The following is an 11,365-nucleotide window of genomic DNA, read 5'->3' on the forward strand; positions in this document are numbered from 1 at the left end:
GTTTCAAAGTTCGTGAATGAATTGTTAGGTCGCTTTCATTGATGGAAATCCTGACTACATACATGATCTGAATTGACTATATGGCTGATATGATTCGATATCAGTCTTCGACGTAACAGGCATATGTTCTAACCACTGCACCAAGTACGCCTCACAGGTGTCAATGCTGCATTGTAAACACGATTACAATTATTCAGTAAAATAAATGTTGTTAGCATGTATATTTCTTGTATGTGTGTACTTTTACATATAAATATGGGAAAAATGCATACATGATAAATAATGTTTCATCATACCAGTAATTAAGTCACATGAAAGTTTGAATGTTCATACTGTGCTCAATAAATTTTAAACACCCGACACTCGACAGAGTATAAAGCACGAGAATTTGAAAGTATCGGTAGATGAAAAAACAAAACCAGTTAGTTATCGATGTTCTTCTTGAAAATTAATACTCAACCTAGTACTCAACTATACACATAAGATATAAATAAACGTATATGAAATATTATTATCTTTCTCGATTTGGTGATTTCGTATCAAAACATCATGAATAAGACATAGAAGATGATCTCTTCCGCAGAAATCCGTTAATCTTGTGTCCACTGAAAAAGAAAATAGATGACCGTTAGCATAATGGAAATATCTTCGCTTGCAACATGTTAATTACTCTCAAAGCAGATTGACCACCACCCATCCGAGCGGCTTCCTCCTCCCTTCTAGCGGTTTCTTCAGATTTTTGCTGCATCCGGCGCACTCTTTCAGGGTCTTTGATACCTCTAGTTTCGTTTTCAACGCGACGTCGTTCGGCGGCTTCCAGTTGCTGCTGTCGTCTCACCGTCTGAAATGATAGGCGGATTCCAATTTACGACTTATAATAAGCGGTTTCTTCACCACCGCTTAGGCCTTAAACCTGGTTTAATCGTATGAGTAAACGTGGTTTACGGCTTAAGCGAAGGTGAAGAAATCGGCCCTTAATAGTGTAGTTTCGTTGTACAAGTTGGACTATTGGTCGGATTATACCGAGCACCCCCGCTAATTTGAACGATACCTCATGCAAACCATCGGGGTTCATTTTTAATTTGAACATCTAGTCACCCTAGAAACGTGTTTCTGGTTACCTCTTTCATTGTTTTGTTTTGATTCTGCGCCCCGTTCCACAGCGTTCCCTTTCCCTTTACTCTGTTCCATGAGCTAAATGACGTTTGAACCATTTTTAATCTGAACGATGTGCAAATTAGCGGGGTACAGATTAAAAAGTGTTCAGATTAAGGGGGCAGGATCCGTCATTGATTTCGAAATTTTCAAAAGCAGTTTTTTCGTTCAAAATCAAGAAAATTTACAAGAAAATGTGTTCACTGTATTCTGTTCCCCTACCGAAACACAGTGAACACATTTTCATCGAATAATTTTTAGTTATGAACAGAAAAACTGCTTTTCAAGTTTCGATGATGACGATGATTACGATGACGGAGCGTTGATCGTTAAATGTGGTCAAACCAACGGGGGTACCCGGTAATCTGAAAACCTTTATTTAAGGGAATATTTAAGGGAACAGAATACCGTCAAAGCACCAGTACCCGCTCATGTTCCAGTACCCGTTCACGAGTTGAAAAAGTAATGTTGCTTAAGTAAATACATAAGAAAGTGCCCTCAATATGCTTTAACATGTCGATTTGAAATGGATAGCGACTATAGTTTACAAATTTACCTTATTTAAGCCCATCTTTTTTCAGTGTGAGCGGGGTACTGAAACATGCGCGGATACTGGTGCACTGATTGCACATGTACATCAATATTATTTTTAATTTAAAAATGTGGCTTGGAAAATAAGTTTATGGTATAATATTCTCCAACCGAAACACAGCGCACAATCATTATGTTACTCGCCATACGATTTGTGACTCTGCTGCATGTGACTTTATAAGTTGACTAATTTAAATTAATTCACGAAACAATACATTGCACATTGGACATTTTCAAATGTTACGCTAGTAGTTGCTCCCCTGTTTTCTACGGCGCAACAAGTGCAAGGAAAACATCTAACAGAAGTTCCCCTTTCCCCATCCTTACGGCATCCGGGGTAATGAGCTCTTCACTGGATCCTTTGAAGCAGGACGAGCAGAGTCCCATTTTGCATCAAACAGGCTTATATTTAAAAGGATTCAACGATTTTTCGGAATTTATCCGCAGCACTTTTATGGTCGCACACTTTTCTTGTCGTTCGCAAATTACTGGTCTGTTTTGATACAAGCAGCCGCCAGGCGTTTGACGTGCGGATGTTGCATATGATTTTTTTTCGCTGCTAGCATTCTGAGTGCGACTCTGCGTTAATTTTTGACAACTGCTGGCAGAACGACCATCTTTCTCCTTCGGTACGGAATTTAGTGCGTGTGGTGAAGGTAGATTTTGGGCACGAAAAAACTCGATTTTCAACAATTAAATTGCTTCAAAATGCTTTCGAGAGCAGCACTTTTGGCCGGTAAGTTGCGGGATGTGAATAATTCGTTTTCAACGGGTTTTATAAGGTGTAAAATACGCGGCGCAAAAATGTTGATATGGGGCTGGAGCTGCTGACAGGAAAGGTTTATGTAATCATTTTGCAAATGTCTCGTTAGATTCGAAGAAATGCTTTGAAATTGCATAAATATCTAGTGATAAATCAAAAAAGCGATTGAAATTGAGGGATTTACTATAATTAACATCCTGATAAACGTATTTTCCGGACAAATACCTCAACTGGAATTGTTAATCACATAACCTCTTCTTTTCGATTCCTCTTCCAGCCGCCAAGAAGCCCGCAGGCCTGATCCTGGCCCGTGGATCTGCCTCTGCTACTGATGGCAACCGTCCGGTGCGAGCGGAACACCCCGGCAAAGTTCGCATGGGCTTCCTGCCCGAGGAATGGTTCACCTTCTTCTACAACAAAACGGGAGTCACTGGACCGTACGTCTTCGGCGCCGGCTTGCTGACCTATCTGTGCTCCAAGGAGATCTACGTCATGGAGCACGAATACTACAACGGTCTGTCTTTGGCCATCATGGTCATCTACGCCGTTAAGAAGTTTGGACCGGCTGTGGCTGCCTATTGCGACAAGGAAATCGATGTAAGTTATTTAATTATCCGTCTCGTTATATTGCTACAGTGGTTCTGAAATTTCACACGGTCACGAAAGAATGGGGACTAAATCTCCAAACGCTAAGGGTGTTACAAACAAACTTTTGTATCGGGGCCCTGTTTCGGGGGTACTTTAAGAAATGACGTTCAGAGGCCGTCCCGAGAGGTACTAATGTTTATTTTTATTATTCTGACTTATTAACAAATAATTTTGGCGAAATTGCGTGAAGCTCACTCTGATTTCTTAAATTTTCGAAAACTATGATTTTTTCACTTCATTCATATTTAAAGATTTAAATTCTCAACTTTTGATTAAACTTATCCTGAATAGTATTCTATATCGATCAGGGATTGAATTCTGAAAATTGACAGTGTCTCTCAGTTATCGCACTCGCACTGTTGTTATCAAATGTTCGGGGATTGTTCATCATTCCAGTAGAGTAAATAAGCGAGAAAAATGGCTTTTATCATCGCTCTCTCGTTTGGGCTCTGCTTCGCAGCTGCTATTTATCAAGCTGTTTATCTATAGAGAACGAGTTCAGCAATGCTTGATACCTTTGAAAAGATGTGATTATTTTTAGGAAAAATGTATCTTCTTTGTTTTTATAGAAAGGTCTCTGAAGTCTTTTTTCAACAAAAGGGTCTCTAAAGTCACTTTTTTCCTTGCTCTTCTCCTGAGACAACATTTTAGATGATCGAGGATTCCTCCAGAGAAGCTTTAGAAAATCTTCTAGTTATTGTTCCAGAGGTTACATCTGGAATACTTCCACGAACTCCACGAACGAGCTGGGTTTTCGCCAATTATACAAAATAAATATACACCTGGTGCAAATTCCACAAAAGTTTATTGGTTTCGACACTTTTCCACGAAAACCTACAATAATTCCTAAGCCGATTTTTTTCATTTATTCCAGGCATTTTCATAAGGATTTTTTCAAATATTCATCCTCGATTACTTTCAGAAATTGCTCCGAAAATTCTTCAGGCATTATTCGAAGCTATCTATTATAAACTTTTCAAAGAACCGCTCGATAAATTTGTTTCTAGGATTCCTCATTAAGCTCCTCCAGAAATTCTTCTTGGAATGTGTACAGCATATCATAAAAATATTGTTGCTGCGGTTCAAACATTTCGTTGATATTTTTTCTGTAAAAATTCTCAATCTCCATACATTCTCAAAAACTTTATTCAAGGTTCAGGGATTCGGTCCAAATACTTCAATTATTTTCTTCAAAACGTCTAATAGAACACTATTTGGAAATTCTAATATTTATTTATAATTCAGGAAGAATTTCATCAAACATTTAGGAGGTCTTTCAGAGATCCTCGAAGGAATTCAAGGATGTCGTACTTAGAACTTACACACATTTGTTTTCTTTCGAAATTCAACGCTGATTTTGTTTTTTTTTTTTTCAAAACAATCTAATAATTTTCCTTGAAATTTGGAATAATGACTAGAAAATATATAAAGATTTCATTGAAAATTCTTCAAAAAGAAAAATGGAGGAAATCCTGAATGAGTGGAAACTCTAAACGTAAATGTTGGAGGAAGTCCTAGAGAAATTAATGGAATTTTTTTTGGATGGATGATTCCTGATGTGGTTACCCTTAGAAAAATACCAGATTGAATTATTGAAGGTATATAAAACAATTTTTTTGGAAGAATCACTTAGAAAATTCATGAAAAATTTCAAAGCAAACTCCTGAAAAGATACGTGAATACGTGAAAGAAATATATAGTAAATTCCAAAAAAGGCCTTAGAATTACATAGAAAAATGTCTGTTCAAAGTAGCAATCAAACTCTCATCTCGTGCTTCCTGTTAGGTATCTCTTAGTATTCATAATATATGTATGGTATCGTTTATTTTTAACTAGAATTGTCTAAAGTATTTATTTTTAATACGATCATACTACCAGCCTTGATTTCCCCAAAGAAAAAATATTGTGGGTACGGCAATGAAGTCCAGACATCTGAATCCCACTTCAAGGTGACATATTTCGGAATCCAAACATGGCTGGCACAATGGCCGGCTAGTGGCCCTACTCACGATTTTGAAGGCACTAATCTGCTGAAATAATGGACGTACAAAGTCCATCTTCTTTTTTTAAACTTTCTGTCAGTGCACAAAACTTAAATAGAAATTGCGCTATAGTTTAATGCTTCTTTCGCGAGATTTGTGCCTTCAAAGTTTTGGTACATTATTGAATTTTGATTCCAAGCTATTTCACCTTAAGAGAAAGGATATGTTTTTCTTAAGATCACATCGACTACTTTTCCATATCTGATTTTTATGATTAAAGGCCGTTTCAGATCATTGGATAAACATGCTTGATTTTCGTGGTAAACAACAAAAATCACCAAATTTTTTGAAATTTTCTTCCTACATAAATTTATTTTTGAAGATATCTTCCATTTGAAAAAAAGTTTTTCTTCTTCTCCTTGGCATTACGTCCTCACTGGGACAAAGCCGGATTCTCAGCTTAGTGTTCTTATGAGCACTTCCACAGGTATTAACTGAGAGCTTTTTCTGCTAAAGTTACCATTTTTGCATTCGTATATCGTGTGGCAGTGGCAGGTACGATTATACTTTATGCCCGGGGAAGTCAAGGAATGCTTAATCTGCCCCGGCTAGACCAATTCATAAAGTTGGATGCTGACAAAAGCGCTCTGAGGCTAAAACGATCACAAAACCTTCTGCCAGGTGATTTAACCGGTCACCTAAGCATACTAAACGAATTTTCTATAAATCCAATTGTTGAAAAATGCAATGACTGGATGGAAATGGTTGTGAATTATGACATACCATATACATACGGTGTTCATTCCTTCTCGCCAAGAGTGGCAAGAAGGAGGACCGAGTATTCCTCCAGGCTCAATCAAATTCTACACTGATGGATCGAGAATGAACAATCGTTCTGGATCTGGAGTGCACAGACCAAGAACTAAAATCTCTGTCCCTCTCGGACAGTGGCCTACAGTTTTTCAGGCTGAAGTGTATGCTATCATTGAATGTGCGCAGCTCAGCGTAAAGAGGAATTACAGAAATGCCACAATCTGTATTTCCTCCGACAGCCAAGCAACTCTTCATGCTCTGAAAGCTTACACTTTTAACTCAAAATTAGTGTGGGAATGTGTTCTTGCTCTAAAAACCCTAGCCATCCGCAATCGAGTTAAACTATATTGGATCCCGCGGCATACGGGTCTAGAGGGTAATGAAATTGCCGATGAGCTAGCCAGGAATGGATCGGCCAATACATTCATTGGTCCTGAGCCATTCTTTGGCATATCAAACTTACTTACTTATTTGGCTTTACATCAATTATCTTGATAAAGCCTCGCCAACAATATTTCGCCAATTCCCTCGGTTCATGGCCGCTTCTCTCCATCCTCGACTGTGACCCACGCTCTCCAGGTCCTGGTGTACCTGGTCAATCCACCTAGCTCGCTGCGCCCCACGCCTTCTTGTTCCGACCGGATTCGTGGCGAACACCATCTTTACAGGGTTGTTGTCCGGCATTCTTGCAACATGGCCTGCCCAGCGTATCCTTCCAGCTTTAGCTACCTTCACGATACTGGGTTCGCCGTAGAGTTGAGCGAGCTCGTGGTTCATCCTTCGCCGCCACACGCCGTTGTCCTGCACGCCGCCGAAGATCGTCCTTAGCACTCGACGTTCGAAAACCCCAAGAGCTTGCAAGTCCTCCTCGAGCATAGTCCACGCCTCATGCCCATAGAGGACTACCGGTCTTATGAGCGTTTTGTACATCGTGCATTTGGTGCGGGGGTGAATCTTTCTTGACCGCAGTTTCTTCTGGAGCCCATAGTAGGCACGACTTCCGCTGATGATGCGCCTCCGTATTTCCCGACTAACATTGTTGTCAGCCGTCAACAAGGATCCGAGGTAGACGAACTCGTCCACCACCTCGAAGGTATCCCCGTCTATCGTAACACTGCTTCCTAGGCGGGTCCTGTCGCGCTCAGTTCCGCCTACCAGCATGTACTTTGTTTTCGACGCATTCACCATTAGCCCGACTCTTGTTGCTTCGCGTTTTAGGCGGGTGAACAAATCTGCCACCGTTTCAAATTTTCTCCCAATAATATCCATGTCGTCCGCGAAGCAAACAAATTGTCCGGATCTTGTGAAAATCGTGCCTCGACTGTTAAGTCCGGCTCTCCGCATGACACCTTCAAGCGCAATATTGAACAACAGGCACGAAAGTCCGTCGCCCTGTCGTAGTCCCCGCCGAGACTCGAACGAACTGGAGTGTTCGCCCGAGATCTTCACGCAGTTTTGCACACCGTCCATCGTTGCTCTGATCAATCTTGTGAGCTTCCCGGGAAAGCTGTTCTCGTCCATGATTTTCCATAGCTCTATGCGGTCGATACTATCGTATGCCGCCTTGAAATCGATAAACAAATGGTGTGTAGGGACCTGGTACTCACGGCATTTCTGGAGGATTTGCCGCACGGAAAAGATCTGGTCCGTTGTCGAGCGGCCGTCGATGAAACCTGCTTGATAACTTCCCACGAACTCGTTTGCTATAGGTGATAGACGACGGAAGAGAATCTGGGATAGCACTTTATAGGCGGCGTTTAGGATAGTGATTGCACGATAATTTTCACACTCCAGTTTGTCGCGGAAATTTGTTCTGGAATACTTCCAGGAATGCTACCAGCAATTTTTCAAAGGATGTTTCGAAAAATTTCTGCAGAATTTTGTCCATAGAGTAGTGTTTGATCCCTTAGCCGTATCACTTACCTCCGCGGGGGCGGGTGATGCGGTCAGGATCAATCGTGTTGCGCATCGTGTATCGCAGATATGACAACTGCACTTTGGTCCCAAAGCCTTATCTAGGAAGACAAAAATGATTGCGCCTGTACCGTCAATTTTAGATATATGATGTCTTCGGCAAAGTTTCTCCATATTTTTCAGACATATTTTTCAGTGGGCCACCCTAATTTCACATCACTGAAATTAGGGTGCCGTAAGGATTCTTTTTCAAAATTCATCAAAGATTACCCTTAGGAATTGCTCCAATAATCCTTCAGGCATTGTTCGAAATCTATTATTAATCTTTCCATGAATTCCTTAATTAATTTGACATGTGATCCTATATTAAGTTCCTCCAAAAATTTCTCACGGCGTTTCTCCAGAATTTCATCGAAATATTATTGCTGTGGTTCAAACATTTTTCTAATAATTCTTCGAACAAAATTTTCAAATTTCAGTGGATTTTTTCAAAATTTAATTTATACACCAGTTAATACTATTTACTATAATACAGTTGTTGCTCCGATCATTCATAGATAGATTTTTTCAGGGATTCTGTCCGAAATTCTTCAAGGAATTCCTTCAAAACGCCTTGTAGGACATTATTCAGAAATTCAAATGTTTTTTAGTTATGTCAGCAATTCATCAAGGAAAATCTGAGAAGAATTTAATTAAAATATAAGAGTTCTTTCGAAATTCCCTGTAGAAATTCATCAAGGCATACTAAGAACTCCACAAGTTTCATCAGATTACTCTAGAATTTTCTTCCGAAATTGCTAGCGAATTTTTAACAATTTTCTCCAAAACAATCTGAAAAATTTCCTTAGCATTTCCCTGGAGACATTCCGGAGTGAATGATTTTAAAAATTCCTTGAAGATTTCCTTGGGTATTTAAAAAAAGGAGTGATTCCTGAAGGAATTTTCAATTCTTGAAGATGCTTCAACGAGAATGTTGGATTAACTCTAAGGGAAATCAATGGTACATTTTTGGAGAACTTGAGACTTCGTTGGAAAATGTCTGAAACGATCATTGGAAGGATCGTGATGGAATTTCCGAAGAAATTTCTGTGGTTATTCTTAGAAATTTTCCAGATTGAATGTTTCAAAACGAAGAAAGTCCAAAAAAGGACTACTTACAAAGTTTGTTTATAATCTCAAAACAAACTCCAAAATGTCTGTTCACTTAGGAATCGAGCTCTCATGTCGAGGTTTCTATTAGGTTCAATTTTGTATTCATAGTTCAGGTATGATCTCATTTTGTTTTTTTTTTTATGCAAGATAGAGTTCTTATTTCCGAGACGATCAGTCGCTACTGGTCCTGATTTCCTCAAGATATCATCTAGGACAAAACACAAAATGCTCTCCAGAGATCCACCGATGTTCATAATTCTAAATTCCATTTTGAGGGAAAGGCTTGTTCACAGAAAACTTTTTATTGCAGTGAAAAATACTTGTGACAGCATCGCTGTCATGTCAAACACACTAGAATACGGTGGCGGTATCTCTACTTTTCATAGCGGCCGTTTCGGTTATTTCAATGATCCATTGTATCACGATATCTTAGTTTTTGAACGATGTCCAAAGCTGGGACATATACTTGTACACTATTTTTGGAAATGATGGCTGATTGTTGAACGCTGAAACCCCCCTTTTGCGCCCACCGCAATTTATTAACACTGTCAGTCCGTCGAGCAAAAAAAGATGCCCAGTATCACGCGACACCTGCTAGCTCCATGCAACATATTCATAGGCATGTATGGCGTTGACGCTTTCTCTTCCAACAGCAGACGTCGTTACGCCAGTTGCGCGCGCTTTCTCGATTCTCGCAAACCGCGCCATGGGCAATTTCTCTCTCGTGTGCACAAAGTATACTAGAGTGAACCAGATTTTACCTATACAACGCCACTGTTGGTCTACAAATAAACATTCCTGCTGTGTCCATACATGGGGCTGTCCATTTATTACGTAAAACAGTTTTGGCGATTTTTAGACCCTCATCCCCCCATAGTAAGATTTTTTGTATGAAAATCAAAAATAATTTGTATGGCGCATAGGAATAAAATTAGGGCTATGATGTCTTCGGCAAAGTTTCTCCTTACAATATTTCCCATTTTTTCATTGGTTATTGGTAATTGGAATTTTGATGATATAAAGTAAGAATGTACTTAAAGAACATAGTTTTCGAATTTTCAAAAAATCAGTGTGCAAAATTATCGTGCAAAACATACAGTGAATCAGCAGATAGCTTAAAAAAATTTCAGCGGGACCGTTGGATCTCATTTTTTAGAGTTCTCCACATAAAAAAGTTGTCTTGTAAACGTAGCTGTACGTTTGGGGGTTGAGTCTTCAAATGATATTTTAGGATACGACCCTATTGCAGAGCAAAACGATTAACATCCCACTTAAACATCTTTCCAGAGAATTGAAGGCGAATGGAAGGCCGACCGCGAAAACAACATCCAACAGCTGGCCCAGGCCATGGAGGACGAAAAGAAGGAACAGTGGCGTGCCGAGGGCCAGACCCTGCTGATGGAGGCCAAGAAGGAGAACGTTGCCCTCCAGCTGGAGGCTGCCTATCGTGAACGCGCCATGACCGTTTACCGTGAGGTCAAGAAGCGTCTGGACTACCAGGTTGAGCGCCAGAATGTCGATCGTCGCATCTCGCAGAAGCATATGGTCGATTGGATTGTGAAAAATGTTGTAAAGTCCATCACCCCGGAGCAGGAGAAGGAAACTCTGAGCCGATGCATTGCCGATTTGGGAGCCATTGCCGCCCGCGCCAAGTAAATGTGTAATATGTGGATCAATGACCGGGCGTCGGTATTCAGACCTTGTAGAGCGAAGTAAGTATTCGTTTTCTGAAAAGTTCGACGGGAAAGATTTGGGAGTAAACAATAAATTGAATACTTTTATCAAGTTAGCGCGATATCCAAATGTGTTACGTTCATTGTGATGACCAATACCTGATTGCATTAATTTGCCGTTCTCGAAATATGCAAGAAATTCTAGAATATACACATAATCGCCATAATACCTACTCAGTTAACAATCAGTTCTTAAGATTTGTGTTCTTGATTATTTAAAACAAAACTTTGATCCATCTTCGTCTTAATAACTCAACTGATGTACTAAGGGTGGGAAATCTGTTATACGAAAATACGCAGACCAGATCAAAGTTTTGTTTGGTTTCATTAGAAATCAAAAACAACTGAATGGAATTTTGGCGCGATCAGTTCACAATGTGCATATCGCGATTCAAATGTGTATGATATTTGCTTTTTTTTGTATTTTTGCTCCTCTGGTGACCATTTTTTCAAACATAAAATAATTAATGGGGCATTAGAATCCATCATCACTTTTAGAATTTATACTCATGCGACTTTTTTACAAGGGGGATATCTGAGACCCCTGAGAAGGTAGCTCAGGGAGTGTGGGGATGCTGCACCACTGACGACCCACTAAAACCAGCCCATGCACT

General features: G+C 39.8%; 2 protein-coding genes across 2 annotated transcripts; one reads left to right on the plus strand and one right to left on the minus strand.

Annotated features, from left to right (window-relative positions):
• Window positions 1-189: 189 nt before the first annotated feature.
• LOC110673990 (small VCP/p97-interacting protein) lies at window positions 190-2,238 on the minus strand. The gene is made up of 3 exons (XM_021849288.1): window positions 2,074-2,238; window positions 671-841; window positions 190-605 (listed from the first exon to the last, which is right to left on the minus strand). Exons 1-3 carry the CDS (start codon window positions 2,131-2,133, stop codon window positions 591-593), a joined length of 246 nt encoding a protein of 81 aa, XP_021704980.1. The 5' UTR covers window positions 2,134-2,238; the 3' UTR covers window positions 190-590.
• A 77-nt stretch (window positions 2,239-2,315) lies between these two features.
• LOC5566726 (ATP synthase subunit b, mitochondrial) lies at window positions 2,316-10,815 on the plus strand. Its single transcript, XM_001651084.2, has 3 exons — window positions 2,316-2,482; window positions 2,787-3,106; window positions 10,306-10,815. Exons 1-3 carry the CDS (start codon window positions 2,455-2,457, stop codon window positions 10,672-10,674), a joined length of 717 nt encoding a protein of 238 aa, XP_001651134.1. The 5' UTR covers window positions 2,316-2,454; the 3' UTR covers window positions 10,675-10,815.
• The last annotated feature ends 550 nt before the right edge of the window (window positions 10,816-11,365 follow it).

This window comes from Aedes aegypti, chromosome 3 (genome assembly GCF_002204515.2).
Source record: "Aedes aegypti strain LVP_AGWG chromosome 3, AaegL5.0 Primary Assembly, whole genome shotgun sequence".
In the NCBI taxonomy this organism is placed as follows: domain Eukaryota; kingdom Metazoa; phylum Arthropoda; class Insecta; order Diptera; family Culicidae; genus Aedes; species Aedes aegypti.

What these genes read in the sequence shown, in the direction of transcription:
- LOC110673990 (XM_021849288.1), bottom strand. Translation starts at nt 2,133, where the DNA reads ATGGGACTCTGCTCGTCCTGCTTCAAAGGATCCAGTGAAGAGCTCATT. An exon ending in AGCTCATTACCCCGGATGCC is followed by an intron (nt 842 to 2,073) that starts GTAAGGATGGGG and finishes CTATCATTTCAG; the next exon opens with ACGGTGAGACGACAGCAGCA.
- LOC5566726 (XM_001651084.2), top strand. Translation starts at nt 2,455, where the DNA reads ATGCTTTCGAGAGCAGCACTTTTGGCCG. An exon ending in GAGAGCAGCACTTTTGGCCG is followed by an intron (nt 2,483 to 2,786) that starts GTAAGTTGCGGG and finishes TTCCTCTTCCAG; the next exon opens with CCGCCAAGAAGCCCGCAGGC. An exon ending in ATTGCGACAAGGAAATCGAT is followed by an intron (nt 3,107 to 10,305) that starts GTAAGTTATTTA and finishes ACATCTTTCCAG; the next exon opens with AGAATTGAAGGCGAATGGAA.